The sequence below is a fragment of the Triplophysa rosa genome, linkage group LG1, assembly GCF_024868665.1.
Source record: "Triplophysa rosa linkage group LG1, Trosa_1v2, whole genome shotgun sequence".
NCBI classification, from domain to species: Eukaryota; Metazoa; Chordata; class Actinopteri; order Cypriniformes; family Nemacheilidae; genus Triplophysa; species Triplophysa rosa.
Window position 1 is genome coordinate 2,780,656 of NC_079890.1, and position 26,599 is coordinate 2,807,254.

At 38.8% G+C, this 26,599-nt stretch overlaps 1 protein-coding gene across 2 annotated transcripts in view; it reads right to left on the reverse strand.

Annotated features, from left to right (window-relative positions):
• furina (furin (paired basic amino acid cleaving enzyme) a) overlaps positions 1-26,599 on the reverse strand; it is an 89,637-nt gene that overhangs the window by 59,609 nt on the left and 3,429 nt on the right. For both annotated transcript variants that reach the window (XM_057353615.1, XM_057353525.1), the window contains exon 2: positions 25,308-25,631. In XM_057353615.1, coding sequence (XP_057209598.1) covers positions 25,308-25,484 — 177 coding nt within the window. In that variant the 5' untranslated portion in view covers positions 25,485-25,631. The remainder of the gene's footprint in view (positions 1-25,307; positions 25,632-26,599) is intronic.

Genomic DNA, 26,599 nt, shown 5'->3' on the forward strand with positions numbered 1-26,599 from the left:
TATGTCATTTTATCTGAGATAGCATCCGTGAGGAAAGAAACTATTGCTGCAGATCTTGTGCTGGTTTGCTCATTTTTATACGGACTCAGTGTTATAATGAACTGACATTAAACTAGCTTAATGAGCAATGCCATGGCAAAACAAAACACCAAAACAAAGAAGATCTAAGATCATCCAAATATGAAATTTATTTGCAGTTACAGAGAAGAGAAACTGGTCAAAAGGGCTAGGGCTGTGTATTGGCAAGTGCCTCCCGATACGATACATATCACGATAGATGGGTCACGATACAATATATTGCTATATATTTCGATATGATACACATTTTTTTATATATATTGCAATACTTTAAATAGAAAATGTAAAAAGTAGAGCTAGAAATACAACATGCTGTGCACCACCGGGGGTGGTTTTCTTAAAAAGTTTATTAAGAAAAGTAAGAAATTATTATCTAATGCACTGCAGTAGCCAAGTGACTTGTGTCATGACTTGCGAAGCCTACAAACAGCATTATTTTATATAACTCTTATTTTGAAAACCAAAGCACACCCACACATCAGCTCTGAGAGCTCGAAGCGTACTTATATTTTTCGCCATGCTCGCTTCCACTTACTTATGTCCGTATGTATATGCCATGATTTAAAAAAGGTTATCGATAGTAGAGGTATCACTATCGATACACTATCGAAAAAAAAATTATTGTGATAGTTACATGTATCGATATTTTTGCACATCCCTAATTACATCATATATAGAGGGTATGCATTGATGTCACTTTCCCGCCGGGACACGCCCCCCTTGAGCGCCAGGACACGTTCCCCTGAGTGGTAAAACACGCAGCAAAATGGCTGAGGAGAATAGGAGAAACAAAGAAACCGGGACTAAAATTACACGCAATTATTTGCTTAAATTACAAGCAGCTGGACTCGACGGTGATCCTTACGACGTCTCTACGACTTACATAGGAATCAGGTGTTCCTGGACACTGAAATGTTGCGCGGAATTGCGTTTCCTGATATTGTAAGCAGTCATTTTGCCGAGTGTTTTACCACCCAGGAGGGCACGCTCCGGCGTGTTCACGTGGTAACGTGACGACATGTCCATACCCTCGATAAACATAAACGTAGACTGTATACAGAACTGCCAGCTACGTAGGTAAATTCAAATATGGCAGCACGTCAATGATGTTGAATCTCATTGGTTCTCTTGTTTATCTCAATACATCCATTAGCCCACCAGAGTATGGATTCTTGGATTACTTTCATGATGGAGGTATAAGTTTTCGGGCTTCATAAATGTGAATTGTTCAATGCCATTCCAAAGTTAGGAAGAGCCAGAATATTATTTAATATGACTTCTGATTGTGTTTGGCTAGAGTTGAGTTAAATTGAGTAATTTCTATTTTCTGGTGAACTATTTCTTTAAAATGCATAATTAAAACTACTGTATCACCCAGAATCGAAGCGTCTCATCACATCCTATTTGTTGACGTAATCCACAGTGATACTTTCTACAGTCTCATAACGCTCTTAAGCAAAACTACATGAAGCCTTGAGCTATCCAGGTGCTTGAACGTACTCTGTGATTACTCTCCGCCGTTCCCGTTCAGTTCTGACACAGAACATTCCATTCTCTCCCAAGAGGCCACTTCCATGCCCAACTTCTGTAGCTGCTTGGGAAGGTCAGACGATCACCATGGCGACAGTTCTGAGGTCGCAGGTCAACCCAGCCACACTGCCGACTGGTGATGTGAGATGACAGCACGAGGGGCCACGGGGAACTCTTTGAAGTTTACACAAAAACCCGTCGCATGGACTCCATTACAGTCCCAGCGTGGGCAACTACTGGCACGATGTGAGATCTAATATATAAACGTCAGTTTGTTAAGCTGCTTTAGCGATACTACCGGCGCTGTGCAAGATAAATGCACTTCTGCTAAAAAGCAGACAGCATATTAAACAGTTCACCACCCAGCTTCATTAAACATCTCACACAAGGTATTTGTCAACCTAACTACGTCTACATTCACACAGCAGCGGAATACAGTTGTCAGTCCAGTTTAAAAGTGCCAAGTATAGTTCAGTTCACACACACTTTGGTTATAAAAAAGGCGCAAACACATATTATAAACAACGCCTTAACTAGGCCAACAATAATGTCTTAAAACTCTTTAAATCCATTATTACAACAATTCTTAAAATCCACTTTGTTAAAGTCAAGTTAATTTTTATAGCGCGCTTGATACAATTTGCATCAAATCAAAGCAGCTGTTTGTGAAAAAACATGATAAACAAACTTATACATATATAAATGTAGATATGCATCCTAATGAATAAAAAAGAATGATTCATAGAAAAAACTTCAATTGTGGTAAGATAAGTGATTTGAAAGTCAAAAGCATTGATATTTATTTTAGTCACTGTCACTTTGGTTAGGTTTACCGACATTATCCACATCTATCGTAAGAACAAACTCAAACATAACTTTGGTTATTTGTTATACAGACGGTTTATAGATGCACTGCTCCTGTAAGTTGTTGTATGAACAGGACAATTCGAGATTCACATCTGTTTGTAAACACGACCGTCAATGCCAAATTGTGTGAACATATCCTTTGTGCTCCAGCAGTTCACAAACATCTGAATATCACTTCCGAAAATAACAACTGCTTTAAAAAATGAGCCAAATTCAAATAATAAGTGGTTCTTATTGCACTGCAGCTGTCACTGGCAGCTTTTGTTGACGACAACACAATGCGGCTGGGTTCTGCGGACAAAAACCCACTGGTCACAGAATGGCCCAGACAACACATAGCTCAGCTATTTCCAAACCATTGTAATTGCATGCTGTGCGGTTTGTGCCATGTAAAGACATACCCGGGAATGGAAAAGCTAGATTTTCTACAAAACCAAAGCAGCAGGTTCCAAAACACCACAGCAGACGATACAAACGGAGATGGCTGGCCTTGATCCCGGCGCGCCAACGAGATGCAAGGAGCGACTGGCCCGCCACGGCTCTCCAATAATAACCTCCCAGAGCTTCCTGTCCGAGACTCTGTGGTCAATCTTCCCAGGCCAACTCACCCTTGAGCTATAAGCTTATGAAGACATTTCACCAAATTTAAAATAAACCTTCACCTCCGCCATAGCACCATCTGGGAGAACATATGATATTGTTCATCATCCTTTCATCACCAAGGACACGATTCAAATTAATTAATATTTTTTGGCCCAACAATGAGAGAAAGGGCATGCTGACTATGCATTCATTACATGCAGTTAGTAGATGTGGCAACAGAGTTGGTCAAAGTCTGGAGAACTTTAAATGGATGAGTTTAAATGGCTCAAGAAGGAGCCATGATGTTGTTGAGTACCGCCTGAAATTTGGATCATTATTCATACACAAGTGCCTCAACCTTATTTCAAGGTTACCATAGTCACTGAGGAAAAAGTACAGGAAAACAAAACATACAGCGCTGGTCTGCCTCTAGACCGGAACGTCCTCTGAAACAGAGGCAGTGTGAGCATATAAGATGATGTGGTGGACAGGAACAGGAAACAAATAGGCCTACCACCCAGCGACAAGGAATCAGAGCCGGAGGATCTGTGTCGCTGTCCTCGGTGTCATCACAGCGAGACGAGTTTTATCTGAGGTGTCACAAAAGCCAGCAGATAAATGTCCCGCAGGTGGTTAGCCCCTGTTGCATAACTACATGCTGCACTGTTAATCGAAGGTTTCTGTAGATCACTCCCGCTGTAGCGCAAGTTTAATATGTCTGACAGCAAGCCTCAAACCGAGCCTTGTCTTCAAAAACAAACAACGGGTTGCATTTTGTTCCAAGCATAATATCTTGGCTCCTGACGCAAATAGAAACCGCCAAGAAGGAATCTGAGAATCCAAACCAAGAGGTGGGATGCCAAGCCAAAGCTGCTGGCTCATTTTTCCCTATCTTGGAGTTACAAACAACAGATATATATAGAGAGAGATTTAAAAAAGTAGATATTAATTCCTAACTTTTAGAAAAATGCACACCATCTGGAGAGACTTTCATAATATTAGTGGTCAACCAGAGTGGCCAATGGTTGATAAAAATGCTTATAACATCACATACATTCCACATACACACTCAATCAACAATCGTTTTAAAAACAGAACAGCATTCCGTGTCAAAAGAGAATAATCATTTTATTTCGATGGAAAGGGAATATTTGAGAACAAAATTAATTACAAACTGCAACTACACACCATAATTCTGTGTAGCTACAAAGTACCAAATTTTCCTTTAACACATCTTCAAAAGAGATAAACACGCCAGATGCTTTCCAATGGCTCAGCACTTTAATTTTGGGCTCTTCTGATCTTACTGGCACTATGTTGATCGCTGAACACGCAAACGCTGCAGACTACTCAATATTCAATGAACATTAATAGGATTCATTAGTTGTTTATTTGCTGCAGTCACAACAGAGGAAATCCTGACTTCATCCACCGAATTTTCTTATCGCCCATGCTCAGTGTCTTCCTCCATTAAAATAACAGATGAGTGTTTGCATTTCAGACTACGGTCCACTCTTGAACCAGTTAAACACTACACAAGGAAACACAACTTATACATCTGCATCAATGCTGTAGGCTCCGTGTAGCTCTGCGCCCGGTTGCAAGAAAACCCTTAATTCTAATTGTAACAGTATTGTTACTAATAGGGATGGGCGATATTATATCATTTGCGATATACCGAAAGAAATTCCCCACACGATAGGAATTAGTCTTCCCGCGATATAAACGATAAATTCTAGTTGATGACGTATTTCTTTGTGAGACCAATTCACAGCTCATATGTGAAGTGAAAAAGCCTATAGCGGAGGGCGGACGTGAAGCTGAGAAAGACTTTGCACTCAAAGACGAGCTCTAAATCTCATTTAGGTTGGCACTGTAGATGCATCCGAGTTAATGTTTAGTTTCACTTTCGTTTTATTTAATTTGTTTGTTAAGTATTTGTTGATAGTCATAATATGTTACACCACAACATTTAGTTTGGCTAAAAGTATTTATTTAAACATTCGTTAGATGTTATGCGTGCGTGCGCAAATTGTTTAATACGATTTATTGCCTGTTATAAACAGGATGAACGGAGAGTCCCGTGCGCAGCTCGCGCCCACATGTGCTTTCATAGCGACACAGCGCGCAAAGCACTGCTGCCTGTTTACATACAGTACAAATGCGAGTTTGTATTACGTTATTTTAAATACGTTTATGAGCGTATAAAAGCATGGATTATTTAATTAGATTTCTTTTATCCGCATTTTTCTGTTCTCTTTCTGTAGCGCGAGTCATAGACAGATTCAGTGTATGTTGCTGTGAGAAGAGAAGGTTCACACAGTTCAAGAGAGAGTGATTGACAGCGTGATGCGATCGATCGTTTCCACCCAACAATAGAATATATACAGTTTTAGGTATGACATGATGTGTTTATTGAGCTTTAGTTCATTTAACTTTTCTTTACTACAACCTTTGAAGTCGAATCTCACTATTATATTTTATATTTACAAAAATACTGTAGGTATATTTTAGGAGATGTTTGATTTGGGGTAAGTTTTACTTTTTGATAATGTTTGAGTTTCTGAGGCTCTAGACTACATGCAGCTACTATCACTTGACACAAAAAAACAGCGGTGGATGGCGTTATGGATATATAGTCATTTTTATCGTTGTCGCAACAAATACCAGAAATTATCGTTATAGAGTTTTAGGGCCATATCGCCCATCCCTAGTTACTAAGGGTTTTCTTACCCTAAGGGGAATCTTGCAACCGGCCCTGTACTGCAAAATCTGATGAACTCCAAGCATGAGCAAATTGACAATACCCATGCACATCCCCAGGACGATGAAAATGCCCACAGGACAGAGCTGGAGCGTTTTGGCAAACAAACACAACTAAAATGCAATTTAGTGAAAATGTTGACTTGGGCTGAAACCAAATTATGTACACACAGCCCAACTCAAATATAGAGGCACATAGCTCAAATCAAATGTTATCGATTACATCAAACCCAAATAGGTTTTCCCAATCTAAATGTCATGACATAATGACCATTATCTATGCGCTCAAATAACAGATTCGGGCTATGTACACAATATTTCGGTCTTTGGTTCTCACAAAAACTTTCACATGCCTTCAGCAGACCTGGAAAATAATCTTATCCAAAGTTCTATGGACCACTTTTTGAAAGATGAAAGAATTACATGGAAGGGAGTACAGTTTTATGTATTTATAGTGAAAGCATACCATTCTTACACAAAATAAAGTCTCATGGGTTTGTAAACATGAAAGTAAATATATAGGTTGACAATTTACATAGGCCACAATAAGATGGGGACCACCCGTATGAAGATGATAAAAATAAAATAAAAATGTTTTTGCTTGGCCACAAACACAATTCACATTTAAACACTTCTGTCAAATACTAATAAGTTCATTCACAGTAAAACTAAAGAAGGCACTTTTAAAAGGAGTTGCCTTAAGACACTTATTCAATGATTCAAATGAAGCTAATCAAAACAAAGCTTTGACTTTCTAAACAGAGGTACTTTGTGTAGGATTTATTCAATCCGAAATCTAGTATTAATATACAAAAAAATGTAACGAGTTTACAGAAAATCTGCATGCAAAATCATTCTAATTACTAACAACTTTAAACTAAAACCTTAGTGCACTACTAATTTACAAACAGTATGCCTGCTTAGTTCACCAACATAAAAAAATTAGTCTGAAAACAACCAAACACCGCATAACAACAAAATTGGGGTGCACATTAAATGAGTTTATAAATGCAAATTCTTGTTAATGGAGTTCGTTCTGCAGAGGTCACCGGCTCTCCAGGGACCTATCTTCAAAAACATAATCTCACACGAACAGGTCTTTAAGCAACACGCATTTTCGGTGCTCCAATTTGAAATGCAAATACCACATTTGCTGTGATCTCAACAAAAGACTTCAGTATCAACAGAGCAAGATCGATTTCGCGTATGAGAACATCAAAGTTCGAGTGCAGCGCTTTTCTTCAAATTAATATTCAGGGTATATATCTGGTAACGTTCAAGCGAGGTAATCTGGGTTGTAGACAGCTGATAAAAACCTATGCGCAATACAAATCATAGCTGGCTTCAATAAAAACAGTTATGACATCTAATCTATTCAGAAACGTAGAAAATATCACATTCTACTGGCTTTTCTCCCAGTGTGATTACTAACTAGATGCCTCCAAGCACATTAAATTGTTTTTTTTATTGCAGGAGACTTAAAGCAACACTAAAGAACTTTTGCTTATGGTTCCCCCATGTGGTTGATAAGCGCAATTGTCTGTTATCAGTGTCGTAAAAACTGTCGCTATATAAGCTTCACCGTGGGCAGCGCAATACACGTGAATTTGTTGACTAAGCAGAAACCGCTGTTACATCATGTCACTTCATAAACAGTGCATAGTGCATGTACTAAAGCACTCTTTTGGCCCCAGCGGGGTATACTACTGGGCTATACTAATAGCTCAAACTAGATTCTGAGGTATCAGCTGGTTGTTAGCCGTTAATGCAATGTGTGCTAACGTTAGCTACATAGCCCATTTGCAATCACCTAAAACACAACGCATGGACGTGAATGTGTTTAGTAACCAACGAAAATAATTTCCTGTAGTTATATTTTCGGAAACACACTCGCGACCAGGCGTTGTGCTTTGTGCAATAGGTGCAATCACTAACTTGCACTCAACTCGCTATGGGAATAGTGCCTAGCATAGTAACTATAGATACCGATAACATTAGTCTACGTGCATGAACTAAGGAATCAGCCACTTTTGACCATCAAACATTTAATGTGGTTTGGTAGTCATCGTTTACAAGCATAACTAAATTTGTGACAAGGCCCAATCATGCCAAGTAAGCTATTGAGACCCGGCAACATTACAATATCTCTAGTCTACCTTACGGTAATAAATTGTGAACCAGTAACATTAGCGCGCCAATAAACAACCTGAGCACAGCCTAATAACTAATAATCTCAAAAGTACAGGACAGTAAGAAAAATATTTACATATAAGACTTTCAAATCCAGTAGCAGGAAGGCTAGGTCTCCATCCGTTTTGCAACCTGTTGCCTCTTGCAGCTCGCGCCACTGTGTAAGTCCATCAGATATTGATTGGTGTTCAGTTCAATCCGGTGTTCAATCCGGTGTTCCAGCCGGCCTTCCAGCCGGCGTCAAGCCCTGTCCAGCCGGCCTTCCAGCCGGCGTCAAGCCCTGCCCAGCCAGCCGGCCCCGGGGAGACCCCCAGGGTCAAGGACTGTTCCCCCCAGGACTCCTCCTACGTCCCCTTGGACTACGCACCCTCAGGTGCAGCCGGGGACTGGGACTTCTCCCCACCTCCATGGACTGCCCCCTATGGGCTCTGGTTTGGCCCCTCCCCCCCTCCCATGTTTGTTGTTTTTATTGTCTCACCCTAGTCCCTTTGTTATTTTGTCTTGTCTGCCTCTTATTCTGTTCTCCATGTTTTGTCTGGTCTTGTCTTTGTCTCAGTCTTCCTTGTCTTGTCCGTCTACCCCTTGGTGAGCACCTGGAGGTGCTCATTAAAGGGGGGGCTTCTGTCATGGCTCTGCTTTCCTTAGTCATGTTTTTCTTGGTCCTGTAGCAGAGCCATGGCAAAGCCTTAGGTTATTTGTGAGAAAGCCATGAGATGTTTGTTTTTTGACGAGGGTCTGTGACACGTTAAAAATACAAACATTTTTTTCACAGATTTATTTTAACATGCAAACAGCAGCATAACGAATAGATCAACAACAGCATCTGCATTCACATATCACATTTTCATGGACCTGCAGCGTTTTGGACTGAGAAAAACTAAAATAATATAAATCCAAAGCATAAAATAAACAGGCAATAATTAAGAAATTATGACGAAACGAAAACACAGAAGAACCGGCAAAGTTTATTTCCGTCAGAAAGTTTTTTCATCAAATAAAAATCGCAGGCCTACCTCAATCCAAAGCTTGGCTAGTTTTTATTTAACAAAGTTGCATGTTTACGTGTTGTGGGGACAGTCTGGAGCCTGTTGACAGATAGACCCGCGGCAGAAAACACCCTTTCAGATGGCACGGATGTCCCAGGAATGCAGAGATAATGCCTCGGGAAGCGGGTTACATTTGCTTTCCACCAGACAGGATTAATATCCAAAGAGGGCACTTGGCGACATAAATGTCTTGGCTAGTGTTGTCAAAAGTACCGGTACTTCGGGTCCAAGTCGGTACCTAAAAATAAAAAAGTTGTCGGTACCTAATTTTCACAAGACCCGGTAGTACCGACGTACCGGATCAACCGGGTACTGATGCACTGTCTGACAGGTTGTAAGTCGGAAACTTTTTATAGACGCAACAAGACGTGATGAGCGGATAAGCGCGGCTCCGATCCACAAGAGATGAGCACAGAAATACTTCAGATTAAAGTCATATCAAAAAGAAAACGAACAGAGTTTTGTGGTGAAACGAGGAAGCATCCGGATTTAAGTTAACAAGTTCAAGCGGTAAGTTTCAAATTATGTTCGCGTTTGCATTATGAATGTTGTAGCATATGTTAAGTTAAAGGTTACGTCAAAATAAACATCCCTGTTTGAGTGTTAATTTGTTAGCGCCAATGCTAATCCAGTCAAGTGTCATTATTAACCATTTAATGCTTTTATAACTGCAATGGAGTAAAATTAATGGGAGGACAGGGTGGGGTTTACAGTACCTAGTATTTTTAGGCCTATCTGCAATCTATGTGCTAGAAAACTATCATACTAACTGCATGACTAGCAATGTGTATGTCTTGGATAGATAACTCTATTAGGTTTAAAAAACCACATTTAAACTAAAGAAAAATATATCTGTTGCATTTATTATTTTAATATACAGTTACCTTAATGCAAGTAATCTTGTGTAAATGCAGTATAAAAACTGAGGTTTGTTTTAATATTGCATATGCATGTTTGTTCAGTCAGTTGACTTACTGAAGTTTATTCTATTTGTCCAGCAACAGACTGAGGAGGATGTTCATCAGCATGAAAGACCCCAGAGAGCACACAACAGTTTCAGCAACAATTAACTTATACTTCATGTATACAAAATGGCATTGCTTTCTATACATTTATATTAACAATGAGCTTTATTAATAAAATTGTGTTTCAATTAGCATGTACTTGTGTTTTGCTTTGGTACCGAAATTGGTACCAAGAACCGTGGAATTTTACTGGTATTGGTACCGACTACTGAAATTTTGGTACCGTGACAACACTAGTCTTGGCTAAACAGATATAAATCCGATCTGCTATAGCCGTGCAAAATACACAATCACTACTTTATTCACAATCGTAAAGAGAAAGATTCAATAGCTCAGCAGTGACTTCACGCTCTTATACAGAATTTCAAAACACAACCTACTGTACCAATCTCCCTACGCCTCCCTTCAACCTCACTAGAAATACCAATTGTACATTTTAATTTTAATGATATTTAATGATAGGAGGCGGGGATGAGTTGGTCCTTTGCTTATAAGAGATGTGGAGACCAAAAGTGGGAAAAACAGAAGAATAAGATGTTGGACATTTAGGGCTGGGCGATTAATCAAAAAGTAACAGAACCCAGTTATTTTAAATACTTTCCCTTTAACATCCATGTCGACGGGTGCTGCTACCTCACTTTTTTCTTATCAGAGCAAAAGAGACTTAAAACACTGCATTATTTTTGGCCGTACACATATGTAAGACAGTATTAGAAACTGTAAGTGGTCTACTTGTACATGCGTACACTCACAATAACAACAAAACGTTGTGATTTTGTAAAATAAAGAAAATTAACAGGACGCGTTATCAGCCGTCTCTGTCTCAACTCCGCTCCCATATTTCTGAAACGCGTCACTAAACTGATCCAAAACTCTGCGAATACTTATCACACAAACATGAAACCTATGTCTAAAGAAAGCTTAAAATGTCTACTTTTAAATTATCCGATTGAAATCAAATATTCCATGTTTATGTAATATGCATGGAAGACAGGTACAGTTGAGAAATATTCTTCCTCCCGTTTTTGCTTGCGTTTAGTGATCACAGGACTTTTAGTCCAAAATTGTGCGTACTGGGGGAAATATATATATACTGAAACACGTTTACTTCATATTTCTTTAGACAGACTAGTGCTTAAGCTCCGTTCAACTATAAAAACTCAGTTCAACTCCGTCTGTTCCTTTCAAGCGACAGCTCTTATGACTGCAGGATGTGTCTCCAGGGTCCTAAAGTATACCCGATTTCTCACGACACATGCAGACAGATGATTTGCTGATTTGTGTTGCATTTGTTCTCCTGTCTTCAGCTGCAGCAAAGATGTGTATTGTTCGAAATGTTCAATAAATAACCATTAGGGCTGCAGCTATCGACTCTTTTAATAATAGAATGTTCTACTGATTTTTCCATTGATTAATCGGGGATTCGGATAATAAGTACTTTTTCTTTATTAAAAAGCAATACTAAATATACAAGAGAAAATAAGACAGGTCTCTTAAAATGAGTAAAACAACTAATTTGTTTCCTTTTTAGAACAATTAAAGTTTTTATTGCTGAAATAGCATACATTAATATCTGTGAAAACTAAACCCATTTAGTACATTCCATAGCCATATTACAACTATATAAATAAGAAACATGAATAAAAATAGAAAGAATAATTTCAAAGGTAAACAACTAACTTCAGCTCATGCATGATGCATTTAGTTTATATAAATTAGTTTTAGTTTCATTTTTTACTATTAAATAGTAATATATAGCGTATGACTTTTATTTTGGCAGGTTGTCGGAAGACGCTTATTTTTTAGCATGTCTGTTTCTTCACTCAAACAATAACATGTTCGTAAAATAAACTCTCAGAGCAACTCTGGAGGTGAAGTTCATGTCCTCATTCAGCGCAGACGCAGACAAATTCATGAGCATCACGCGTGTAGCACGTTAAACTGTGCAGTTCATTCACTCAGACACGCAAAACAGCCAGATGACATGTGTAAATAACAGGATTCGACGTCCACAAGTCCGCATCTAGTTTGATGGACTCAATGCAGCCGGAAAACAAGTTTCAATCACAAAATAGACTAAAACCAAGTAAAATAGCAGTTCACCATTTCAATAAGCTATCACTTATTTATCAGCATGAGACATACGTGCGAGTAGTGTTGCTTTCGTCAACGAAATTATGACGAAATATGGTTGTCAACGAACCTTTATCACGTGACGAAAACGGGACGAGACGCAACGTAAATGCTGGTCAAGTGACGATGACTATAATTAAATGTATAATGCAATATTGTTGACGAATAAAAACGAGACTAAATGTGGTTTACAAAATAAAAACTATGCTAAAATGTCTCTTCATTTTCATTGACCAAAACGAGACGAGATGAAATGTTATAACGTTATTTCGTCTGATGCTTTAACCTAGATGCGGAGCGGAATCCTGTTATTTAAATGTCATCTGGCTGTTCTGCGTGTCTGAGTGAATTATGTGCACAGTTTAACATACAACACGAGTGATGGTCGAGGATTCATCTGCGTCTGCACTGTATGAGGATATGAACACATGAACTTCATCTCCAGAGTTGCTCCGAGAGTTTATTTTACGAGTGTTTACTGTTTGAGTGAAGCTATCGGCAAACACAAAAACTCAAGCGTCTAGCCAAAGACCCGTCAAAATAAAAGTCCCGTTAAATTGAACACTCAGACAAAAAATACTTTAGTGAACTATAATAACTTTAAACCTCTCTAGCTCCAGTGCTAAGTGCAAAAATAGTCTGCATTAATTTACTACATTCTGTATGCTACTACAGGGCACTGAGGGCAGTCACTCTTTTCCTGTTGGTTCTTTGCAATGCTGGCAAATGTAACCTTCCAGTTGACTTGCCAAATCACTTCCATTTGTTTTATTAATAAAGGATATTGTAAGTAAAATCGGTCTGGGTTATGACAAATACTTTGATTTTAATAGTCACACAGCGAGAAAAAGAAAATTTGAATAGGAAAAAGATGCATCGAGAATTGTTTTATCATCTCGTCGCAGCCCTCTGAATCGTAATCGAATCGCATCGTGACGTGCCTAGAGATTACCACCCCTACCGATGGCCGTAAATTCAAATCAGACGTCTTCCGTGTCTGAAATAAGATAACCTTGTTTGAAATGGGTTTGGCTAAAATAAAATTTTGGTTTCGTCTATACTACTAGGTACTTATACTGACTGGGTTACATAGAATTGCATTACTAAAAAGAGACTAAAATACAATTTTCATTGACTAAAACTAGACTAAAATAGTCATGGATAATTCTGACTAAAATAAGACTAAAATGCTCAGTCTTTTAGTCGACTGAAACTTGACTAGACTAAAAACAGTATGAACGTGACTAAAACTAATAAAAACTAAAATGACAGCTTGACACAAAGACTAGACTAAAACTAAAATTAAAACAGGCCGCCAAAAACAACACTACGTGTGAGCAGACTAAAATGTGTGTGTCTCACGGTGAATGCGTGAGACTTGAGAGCCCTGTAACAAGAATAGAGTTTAGCAGGCTGTGCGTCAGTAATAACGGTCCGTGGGGAAACGCAACGCTCCTTGTGTACTGTAGTTAAATGGATTAAACGAGGCTTCGAGGCAACAAAATTTGCCTCAAGGATTTTTTGTATTCGAATTACTCGAGTTACTCGAGGAATCGTTTCAGCCCTAATAACCATAAATAGTTTGTATTTCCTTTGATTATTTTAAATTAATATGAGATAAGAAATGTTTAATTAGAAAAAATATATTTACAGTACAAACCATGTCAGTGAACTACAGTAAAAACTAAGAAAAATAAATAAATAAACAAAAACAAAATAATCGTTCAATAATCGTAATCGAGAGAAAATGTTCAATTAATCGAGATTTTGATTTTAGGCCAAATCGTACAGTCCCAAGACATTTACTGTTGCGTTGCGTGCTTGCATAGTCCGCTCCATGCTCAACCATGCATGAGACGTAAAAGCAGCAAAGAGAGAAAAGGTTTTTAAAATGCTGTCTAGATAGACATCTTACTTCGGAAGTCCAGAAGAGTTATTCAGTCTGTTGTAGGGCTGCCAGCTAAGTCCTTGGAGCAAACATCTCAAAAGGGCAAAAATGAACTCTACCATCTGCTGCCAAGATAAAAAACATTTAATGTCCTGGTAGACAAACGTCTCATCCCCAATCACTACTCTATCCCTTTAAGCTCTTGCTACCATCAATAAAATGAATGGATATTTAAACATTAATCAGCAGCGTGACATTCTGAAGCACAAGAACTTCACCACTACACTAGCTCAGCACAATATCAAGAGTTTGTTTTTCGAGTCTCACCCACGGCCTTGCTCATTTTAAGCAATTCCTTTCCATTCGCAGGCGATTTATCTCTGTGACAGGCCAAGGGGCATGGTGCGTACACCAGCCTGTCCTTGACAAATTGAGCCAAGGCCTCGGAGGGGGAAAAAAATGCAGACAATCTAATGAAATCTCACTCTATCCGACCATGTCGAACTACGCCATGCTTTAATTAAACTGTTTGTAGAGAAACCGAGCTGGAGTGGGCGGCAGGGTGCTGGTGCTCGACGAGGAGGACATTAAGAGTGCACCGTCAACACATCTGGCTTTGATTACGAACCCTGCCTCGGGTTCCGACTCCGTTCCTCGAATAAATCTTTGCTCAACTCAGGCAGCTGCGTTGATCCACAAAACTGTTCGCGTTTGGTGTGAACACAGCATAACAATCATGTTCCACGCTCTTTATTACTCACGGGAAAAGTTTGCTATCAAACAGTAGGTGTCAATGAAGACACGATTGCCGCGTGTTCGTGGCTATGTAGTTTACTTGCGCAAATGGCTTAATTCGCGTTTGGTGTGAACCCAGCATTATGAGAATGAAATTCTGCGAGCATCTTTTCAAAGCAGTTACGGTGCCTTTGCTCCAGATGCAGATTTGCAATAATTGTGTTATAAGAGGGGTGTTATTTCTTTGAAACTGTAGGAGATGGTTTGTGTGGAGGTGCGGTTAAAGCCCAGACCAAACCCCAGACAGCTGCATCATTACCCTGCTAATATCTGAAAGCTCAAGTTAAAGCTTGTTTTGCAAGTTTGAGGCGTGTCCAAGATTCTCAGGGATATCACTGTTCTGTATTGACATACTGGATGAATCTGAACATAACACTTATTATCCTTTCAATCTAATCCTTTGTTTTGTGGTTTTCTACCGGGTGAGAACAACTGTATACATGACATTTCAAAATCACATCTTGTGTTTCCTCTGAAGAACATGGTAAATGAATTGACTGTCTTTGGTTTACCATTAAATGAAAGTGCATTTATTTATTCTAGAATATGATACCATATATAAGAGGTTGCTGTAGTATTTAATAAGCCACTGGGCTGGCGCAAATTTCAAGAGGCTTGTCCTCAGATATAGGTCGTAACCATCCGTCAATGCAAGTCAGTTTTTCAACCCGTTTTATTATCTCAAGTGTGATTACTAAGAGAAATAATAGCCCACATCACCTCACCAAGCAATATTTCTCAGGAATCATTCATGTCTATAGCACAACCGTGCAGGACACGTTTCACACTGAAGTTTAATACTTGGGGTTAGAATTTCTTCTACAGCATCCAAATGTCAAACTGAAAATTACTTTGAGAGTAATAGCACCATTTAACATCACTCACAACACTAAATGTTACCCATGCATGAATGCAAGGTTAGCAAATGAGCTGGGCTGTATACAGTAAACGGCTGCATAGTTTCTCGTAGGAGGGTCTTACAGAAACAGTTTGAGTTTATCACACTTTTTACTTTATCTTGGGCAACAACTGCAAATAACTGCAGGAGACATCAGAAACGTTGCTGTGTTTAAAAGGTTAACAGCGTCAATATAACGTGTTTAAACGTTTAAGTCAAACCATCCATTATGTACAGAAACTGCAAAAAATCAACGGTATTCAAGTCAAAAACATTAAAACGTTTCCAGTGATTCCTAACTGAGTCACGCCGAAGAATATTACACACATTGAGTAAACCATCGCAAAAATCTATGAAAAAAGTGTTTGGAATTACAGAGTGGTATGAAAAACATTAAATGTAACATGTTACTGATTTTCCGCAAAATACAAATTTAACAAATCACATTTATTCTGCATAAATAATAATTGGTGTGAAGGCTTAATGTCTTATACATTACCTTATATAGCAATGATGGCTTTCAATCTCTTAAGCAAACACAAACAGTAACACAGTGTTATTTTAAGTTGTTTAATCATGAAATCCTTTAGAAAAATCCAGGACAGGAAAGTTGCTCTCATCATGTCTCTACTCGATAACACACAAACTGCAAATGTTTAACGTATTAAAGGTCACGCCTAACTGTTTGGAAAAATCTTAGAATGACCTACGTTTACGAAAAATGACGCATTACAATTTAAATTCCAAATTAAAAGAAAAAAATAGCAATAGGCTGGATGCACGGAGTGCTGCCTACGTATTTCCAGTAAAATCTCAGGGGGCGGAAAAGCTTCCGGGTGGTATTCACCCATAGCAAATGTGCTTTACCAGCGCTCGTTTTAGGGGGAATTAACGTGTAATATAGATTAGTGAAATACATCATATTGTTAAAATACTATATATTAAACATGTAACGGGAGCTATAATCCAAAACTTTTGTTTAGTCATGACCTGCAGCTTTTAAATACTGTACATGTGACTGTGGTTCCTTCAGGCATGGCTGTGTCCCATTTTATGAAGCTTCACAGAGATCATGAACTAGTTGCTTATTGTATGCATATTATTAGCATATTGGCTGTTTATTAGTACTTATAAAGCACATATTCTGCATGACCATATTCTACTTCTGTAATCCTACCCAATACCTAAACCTAACAACTACCTTACTAACTATTAATAAGCAACAAATTAGGAGTTTACTAAGTCGTAGTTAATGGTTTACTAATAACGGGAATTGGACCTTAAAATAAAGTGTGACCCAAATTTCTCTTTAATGAACCAGAACAAAATAGCCTCTAGTTAATCTTGCTAGCTTGTATTAATAACTGCAGCGGTGACACGTGGCAGATGACTTGTTTGGGATCTTTAACAGCTTGGAAGGGCACTTGGGCTTTTATCTGTTAAACACGTCAACAGATGTAAAAACACCTTCCAAACACAAATAAATCCTGCGAGACTGCTCAACAACATGAATCAAATGACTTTCTGGAGAATGTCAATATATTATGAAACAAGCTGGCTTATTCAACACTCTAAAAGCGAAACCGGCTTTCAAACTCCTGAGGTGGGATCTTTATTACAAAGAGCGTTTTGGCTAAACGGCACAGGTAGCATTCCTTTAAAATTCGGGCTCAATCAGCAGCATTCGTGGTTCAATGTTAACTTGTTTTCTACAAGCAAAATAACAAATAGTCACAAGCATGTGGATCTATATGTCAATATCTATCGACTGAGTTTAGGACTTCCACCGAGCAAGACCGATGCTTGCAGTTCTGTAGGAAAGTACAATCCATGGATCCCTCTATTCTCGTTCTCTCTGTACCACAGAAGACGAATCAATGTTCATACCTCATTAGCTCTCACTAGGAATATTCAACTACACTGTGATGTGTCTATAGAGAGCAGTAGAGGAGAGTCATGGTGTGAGAACGAAGACAATGAGAGCTGAGTGGTAGAATACATTTCACTACTGGTAAACATGCCGAACATTGCTGAAAAGTGCTTTAAAATCATGTGCAAGACTACATAGGAATAATTCAAGGTAGGCCTGTTGCGATAACAACTTTTTGTTTGGCAATAAATTGCATCAGAAATAATTGCGATAGTCGCTATTATTGTCATTTTATAAATATTTTATGCCACTGATTAATGATAACATAATAACGCAACATCTTTTTAAAGAACAAAAGCCATTTAATAGAATATTTGGACATTGAAATTGGAATGTAACCAATAACTGGAGTGTAAATATTTTAAATAAATAAAACAGACACTTACGGTCCTTAATTATGATTGGTTGATTTACATTAAAAGCCATTATGATGAAGTTCAGGGCAAGCAGAGCCCTTGATATGTGAACTCTGGAGAGGGCAGCAGGATTGTATGTCATAATGTGGCCGTTGGAAAAACAATGTCTCTTTATCTGGAACGACTTTTGAGTGGTGTTCCATTCGTGAAGTGCCCTGCAAAGGAACAAAAACGCTAAGGTGTATTCATACATGTGACATGTCATGTTTAAAGGCGGATAGATGATTTGGTAAGATGCTAACTTAAGTCTTTAATCATGATCCCACCCTCCATACAAATCGCCGTCCAAAGCCACGCCTCCTCCAAAACACGTGAACGCGCACAAACTAGAAGCTCTTGGATCAATTCCAATTAAATCATGTCTCATACACCAGTGAGAACATGATGTTACAGTACAAAGTAAATAACGTTACTACAATAGCGAAAACCGCTAACGTAAAAAACAGCTTTAAAACGGGATTAGATCCAGCATAGTTCCCATTAGACGCTGGGTAATACATAAAGGTCCAAAAACTACATAAGCAACATAATCAAAACCCATCAAAATTGAATCATAGTATGTACCTGTGCAGAAGTTACCATGGCATCATTTTTGAAACCCTTGACTCCCGTAGTTGCTCCCAGCGTGGAAAAGCAACACCAATTATAATAATACCCGTCAACACCCGTTTTGGCCAAGATTTTCCCAATTTTCACACCCATCTCCTGTTGAAACCTTCGGAACAAAATCGCAAACGGACCGAGTGGGAAACATCGGATAAAATGTTAACGTCATTCATTTTTATGTAAACAAACGCATATATAAACTCAATGGCGATATATTGAATCACCAAAAACTACCGACATCAAGTTTATATATCGCACGATAAGTCGATAAATTGACTATCGCGACAGGCCTAATTCAACGATAAGAGTTTATTCTTTAATGCTTTACTTGGAGAAGTCAACCGTCAAACTGATCAACAACACGCCTGCACAAACATGCCGAGTTACAAAACACAGCAAACTCTGATGCAATATTTATCTTGTAAGAACATCACCTTGTTTCTATGAAGCAGTATGATTCAAATAATGGGTGTTTCTGAGAAAATAGAAAGTTCCCATGCAGAATACGTTCGACTAGAGAAATGCTGAGAGAAAGGCGAGACCCGTACAGGCCCATAAATACCAGCAGTTCAGACTTGAACTATTACGGTCAGGCCTGCAAAGTGCCATTTTCTTTCAACCATCTTCATCGCAATAGCTTAAGCTCTCCAGGGGCCAATTACATCCTCGGAAATTTTTTCTCTCCCCTTCTGGGTCATTTGTGGCCCTTGGGTGCCTGAGTTTCATATCATCTTTCAATGCAATATTTTTAAGGAATTTGAGCGAGCTAAAAAAGGTTAAATGTGATACATCAACCACAGGAATACACACCGCTACAGGGAAAAACCGGCGAGCCTAAAACATGTTTGTGGTTCCCATGAATGTAGCACTGTTTTCCTACTCACGATCCACACAGTTTCAAAGAGAGGCATGGGAAGCCATCAAAACCCATAAATCATTTTACGGGAAAGTTTGCGCGTAAACATTCTTTTGAAAAATTGTATTACTGTATCAAGGTGAACTGTTTTTCTTCCTCTTGATGTTCCGCAATCCACTCCTCATAAAGCAGAAATTGCATCTTGGAAGGCAAACGAGGTTACGGGTTGAAATAACATTTGCATCCAGAACAAAAATAACCTGCATCTGGCGCATTTCAGGTACAGAAATACGTTTAAGGCAAGCAGAGAGATATTACTAGGCTGATCGCTGACACTGACAAAACCAACATTACATAAAAGTAATCAAGCCTCAGAGACAGAAATAGTAAAAAAAACGTTTGCAACGCTACAAGCTTTCCGCATAGTAATTTGTCCACTCGTGTAAAAACAAAAACACTTTGCATGACAGCAGACTTAAGTTATGGTGTATGGGTCATACACCGAAGTATACACAAAATGCTAGCAGTTACAAATGAAGCTGTAAGCAAAATCCAAAGGCAAAACCAACAATCTCCCAAGTATGGCTATTCTTACTCCAAATACGACTAGTAATGTCTCAGTTATTAATTTTCCAGCAGAACACATCTCATCGCAAATTAAACCAGACCATACATATGAAGATTGCACACATCCAACACAATCCACATTCAAGTGGTAATGAAAAAGCTCAACACACTAATCCGAATAAAACATTATAGATATCAGCTCCCCCTTCTAGAAATCGTATGACACTCATTAAATAAACATGGCATCTGTAACAGGAACGTTCTCTTAATGATGAAAAAAGCACAAGAGTCAAAGCAAAGTCATCAGGGTCCTGCAAAATTATAGAGTATGAATTCAAATTCAGAACATACATTTGCAAGACGTACATTGAAATAACAGGTCATAAGTCTTATAAACAAGGTAACTTGCCTCGCGTCTGGCATTCACATGCTTCTGACAGCATCTTTAATTGGATCGTCTTAAAAGAATGTTTCTGGTTCAGTTGAATAAGTTAAATAAATAAATGGCTATAAAATGTTGATCGACGCCGAAGGAAGAGAACACGGAGTGGTACATAAGACATGAAACTAGCACAGCCACATATCGGTTGCCAAAAACAACTACGCAGTTTAACAGTCCTAACAAAAACATTTGCCAGACAAAAACCTGTGATTGACCAATCAGAAGCAAGTATCCAAGAGATGTGTGTAATGAGCCATTTTATAACACCAGTCACATGAGGAGGGGGGCACTTTGATGCCCAAAGTGCCCTTTCCACCAAAGGGGGACCTCCCCCCTGGAAAGGCATTTGTGACAGGCCAGAAACGCGGTCGTGCATGGGCGGAACACGATCGCGAATGTCGGAACGCGCTCAGAAATTCTTGACCACCTGCATGTCAAAGTTGTATTGAACCCATACCATCCTTTAAACCTAACAATCTGCATGTCTTCACGTAGCAAATACTCTGGAAAAATCTTGAGACTAAAGTTTTAAACATCAGAAGCAAATATACTGCTTTGTACTCCTGGCACGATGACGTGCCATAAAACGTCAGCTGCAGACGGGATCTTGCGTTCTCTCAACTTCAGCACAAACACCTGCAAGTAACAGTCTGGTTTCGCAGCTGTGAAATCTTTCAAACAGATCCATTTCTGGGAATCCAAGCCCTTGTTTCTCCATCAGCATAATAATCAAATAAACGGAACAAGGGGGTGATTTTGGGTGGGATCCTAATAATAAAGTTGCTCTTTGCAGTAAACTACAGTACAACGTAGAAAGAAAATCCACCGTAACTTGGCCCTGGAGCATTCCAATTCTGATCTTAAGGAAATAAACTTAAGGATACTACAATGGAACGGATGGAACAGTCTTAAGTGGCCTCATACAGTCCTAAAGCCATGAAGCTGTACCAGCTGCCTAAACTCCAGCCCCAGGGGGAGGTAACAAACTGAATCCTGAGCAAGCAAGCAGGAAAATAATGAGATGAGGTATCTGGACGGTTTCCAGGACTCCACAAGCATCCACCTCTAACCTACTTCTTAAAAAATGGAGAAGGGAACTTTACTGTACTTAAGCCTTCCCTCATAAATCTAACAATGCCACTCTTCAATAATACAACCACACCACTTCCATTATTAAATGACATTCTCACTGCCTCACCAGAAAATCTTTACCTTTCAACTTTGCCGTATAAGTTTATCTGTAAGCAAATGTTGCCGTGCTCCAGAGAAAGTCAATGACTGCTTCATAACTCTCATTACATCACCTTATTAAAAAAATAAAATAGGAGAGCAAACTACGCTTTAACTGCTGAAGAAAAAGAGCAGGCGCTGTGTGGATGAATTAGAAGCTTCTCTCTGTCTGGAAAAGTAATCCCCCACTTGGAAAACAAATGAGAACTGTTAAAAGCATTAAGCCTCCGGCACTGGCGCAACAAAATGATATGCTTTTCAAACTCGGCCAACAGTGCTGTCAGCATGTCTCATCGAACAATGTGGGTCTGGGGCTCGGCCAGGTGCGATTTCTGTACAGCTGAGCTGCCGCGCTTTCACACTGAGAAAAGCCATGCTGCAATCTTATTACGGAGATCAAATAGATGACTTACGATGATCCACGACGGCTGGCTGGGCCAACAAAAACGATTTCATTTTCAAGCTCGGCAACATCTCGTACACTTAAGTTTATTTGGAAGTTTCATTGTAAACTTCAATGGCACTAGCCGCAGATTAACTTCAAACCGAAGCGTCGCAGCCACACAGTTTCAAAGAAAACTCCTTGTATTGAAATTGCAGATGGTAGGAAATGACACGTTTGTTTTTTTACCGTTAAGAGTTCTGGTTAAGTGCCAAACACTTCTGAATAATTCAACTGAATAACTTGTGAATCTTAGTGGGTTTTGCCACTTTATCTCAATAATAAAACAAGGTGTTTTTTAATGAACTAGAATAACATCGTTCAGTGACACAAGCCCTCAATTTCTAGCCTGACCACTGTAGTTTCCTATAGAAAAGCTAATACGCAGTCTGGCAACCACCAAAAATGGCAGTTTTATTAGCTTCCCTCCCCAGATATACAGAACCCACCTATATGCCAGAGTAGACCATGTGCACAAATTTCAAGCAATTACTAACCGCAGCATATTCTATGCTCTCTACAAAGTACACGGGGATCCATTCATCATCACGATCTGGACACCGGCCCGCCAGTCTTTGAAAGCGAACCAAATCCTTTACAGGGAGGAAGGGCTGCAATATTTATCTAAATGAATCACCTCAGCTAATGAATTGACTTTTTATCCCTGGAAAGTGTTTTGTTATTTAGATATCAATAACTCACACAATCATTAATGTACTCATCGAGGGCATACAAGTGAGTGAGGGTTGTTTTTGCAAAGAAGCGGAAAATAAACTCCAGGTTAGGTTAAATGACACACAATCCACATAAGCAATGATTAAACACACCGGCCAGAAAGTTATGTAGAAGCTCATTCCACACATGCCTGAAGAGAAGGGTCGAGTACACGGAAACAAGCAGAGAATGTCAAATGACACCCAAAGAAAGAGGAAGATGTTTTATGCATTCCATCAAAGAGCTGAGCACTCAAAACGCAACGTGCAGAAAATCTTCAGAAATTCATGAGTTTCTTCTGAATAAAGGACGAGAGGAACAACAGGATGAATCTGTGTCTTTACTAATGAGAGTCTCATGGTACGAGGAATCATTTAGAGACTGCCGTGTGATAGTTTTATCATTCCGATTAGATGCACAACCATGCTGTTCTCGAATTATTCTACAAGAACAGACGGGAACGAAACAAAGGAGTCCTAGAATGCATTAGGATAGAATTGGTGCATAAACATTGTTGAAAATGTTAAACCTGTTCTGGGTCGGTCAGATCTGACTAATGTTACTCAAAGGGGGTAGTTCAAAAAGTCTGTCAATGACATGTCTTATTTCACTCAAAAATCGAATTTATTTACACTCTTAGAAAAAACGTTCTTTGGGGTTCTATATAGAACCATAGGGTTTCTTTACTCAGTTTCAAAGAACCTTTTATGCCAAAAAGGTTCAATGGTATTCAAAAGGGTTCTATGGTTCTTTGGGCTCAACTTTGCTTCGTGCATTTGAGGTATTCTGCCATAAATGTAATTGGCTTTTACATTGGTTGGTTTTACACTGCTTTGTTAAATAGGCTATGCTTGATTGAAAAATAATGTTTGCATTCAGTACACTGCATTATCATTTTTATACGATTTTATTATTATTGTTATTATTTAACATGTAACAAACATAAGGGCGTAATGTAATAATATGGGTAATACTTCATATATTACTTGACCTTGTTTGCACAATAAGCAGCCTGACATTTGTATTTAAAATGCCATTTATATTTAAGTTTTATTTTAGATGTTTTTCAATAACAAACTATAAAATCGTGATTTCGTTTTTGACATAGAAGTAATTAACTTAATAGATATGATATTATGATTGTCTCGTGCGTTTCATCTCGTCGACGTGCACAAAACCTGTTTGAATTCCAACGGTCAAGTGCATCGCGTCGGGTTAACAGCCATTTCTGTGGCAAGTCAGAGAAAAAAATGTGTTACATAAATTACATGTTACAACATGTTTGTAAAATTATCTTGTGTCAGAATAGTTTGTGCACAAAATATCTATGGAATATGTTTCAAGTAACAGATGAATGATTTAAAACGCACAGTGTGAAACATTGTGGCAGCCAGCATTGAATAGACTTACAATACAAGTAAATAATGTTTCATTTTATATATATATTAGAGTTCATAAAACTGGACTACAGGTCTCAGCAACCTGTTTGCAAAGGAGTTGTCAATGTACGCCTGCCCGCTCGCAGGAGCAGTGCTGCGGGTTAGAGCATCACTACAGCAGATGTCACGTAGAACAGGGAGCGCTGAAGGAAGCGCTTGTTGCGGTGTGGTTTCAGACTGTTTCTCTGCTCAATTAAGTTACGTTACAGCAGACTTTTTTAAACAGTGTGTGAGTATATCATAACATTATTTTGAACAAGTAAGTTAACATATTGCATAGATTATGAATCATTTATTTCGGTGCACATACTCAGGAACAATTGTATAGTATAATGCTATGTAAGTCAACTGCATAAATGTAAATGTAAATGTATTGCTTGTGTAATACTCGTGTAATGTTTACAGTCATTAAAATATTTAATAATCAAACTGTTCTATTAAATGTTTTTTTATTCTAAATGTAATTCTACTGTGGTGTATAAAATAAATTTGTTTTAAGAACAATTCAATACATGTTCTCCAAAATCCATGAACATCTTTTTTTTTATTTCAGGATAAAGTTTGATTGTGAAGTACAACTGTACGCTTCTTTACAATATTGCCTCATTTTAATTCAAAAGTTAAAAAATACTTTACAATATTTCACAGTTATGTTATAGGAAAAGCTCTCTTGATTTTGGGATGAAATACGACCGGGACGGTCTGACATTCACAGAGGAATTCGTCTTTGGTGGAATTAGGGACATGTCAAAAAGAAGACACTTCATCATTTTTGTGCAATGAAGCGATACACCTTCCGTTAAAAGTAAACCTGAACACCAACCATCCGTCCTAACACACAAAAATGACATGACTAAACGCTGTACTCACATTCCCCTGGTTTACAAAGCCATGTGTCTTGGCAATCCGGTCAGCTTCCTGCTCTCCCCCTGCGATGTGGACGGCCCACGTGTTGATGAAAACCTTCTGTCCAATGGATGGTCGCGGCCCAGAGGTCACGAGAATCAGTAGTGTGCCGAGCGTCAATAAGGCGAGCCGGAGATCCATCAGAGATGATGGAAATAACCAAGGAGGAGCTGTTAATGTCACCAAGTCCGTCAGCACAGCGACCCACTGCGATACCTGCGCTGCTCAAGGCACATGTATGGAGAGAGCACCGGATGAGAGCTGGATTCGGAACGGTTTAGGAATCACCTGGGTAGGGAAAGAGGTGCAAGATTGCAGAGTGAATCATTTGAGGTAACGGTTTAACAGTGTAATTGAGGAAATGAATCACAGACCAACTCGTGTAAAAAAACAAAGGGCTGCACACCCAAGGCGATGTTTCGTTCTGCTGGTGGTGGCTAAATGCAGGGATTGGATGAAAATTAGTGCAAGGATTTAAGTTAGAGAAGGCATATTTAACTTGGCCTAATGAGATGATAATAGGTGCGTTTACATGGACCCGTAATAACCCATTTAAACAATCCTTAGTTTGAATAATTCACACGTAACCACGTCAATTGAAACTGTCACGATTATGAAGTTAATTAAATTAAATTAGATTAAATTGTCTGTTCTAGGGCTTTGACAATGATCACAATTAATTGTCATACAAATTGTCATAGATTTTTGTGAGCTTCATTAAATAATCGCCACAAATTATGGCAATTTAATTTAATCCCAGACTGCAAAACCGTTCAGTGTTCAGAATCGACTGTAAAATGCACTTAGAGTAAATAATTTGTGATACTTGGGTTTATGGAGTGTCCAACAACAAGTTGTTTACGTACCTACAAGGTGTAAAAACCCTTTCATTTCTAACAATAGGCAGTTATTATTACCTTACTTCTCGACTGACTCTCAAATGATTCGTTCGGCGATTCATCCGTCTAATCCCCTCCTCTGTCAACCTACTCTGATCTGATTGGTCAAATGGTCTAGTCTGCTGTGATTGGTCTACCGCGTGCAGTGTAGACATCTGCCCGGTTAACCGAAAATACATATCACGTGATTTATGCACAACTTGTGAGTGAAGTACGGTAAAATGCTGCTGCATCCGAAAACCAGAGGGCGCTCTCGTGCAGAAACTCCAAATACGCACTGCAGAAGAAGACCATAACACACGTAGCTCTAGGAAATGCATAAGGACATCTTTTTATCACTGATCCTCAAGCCTGCTC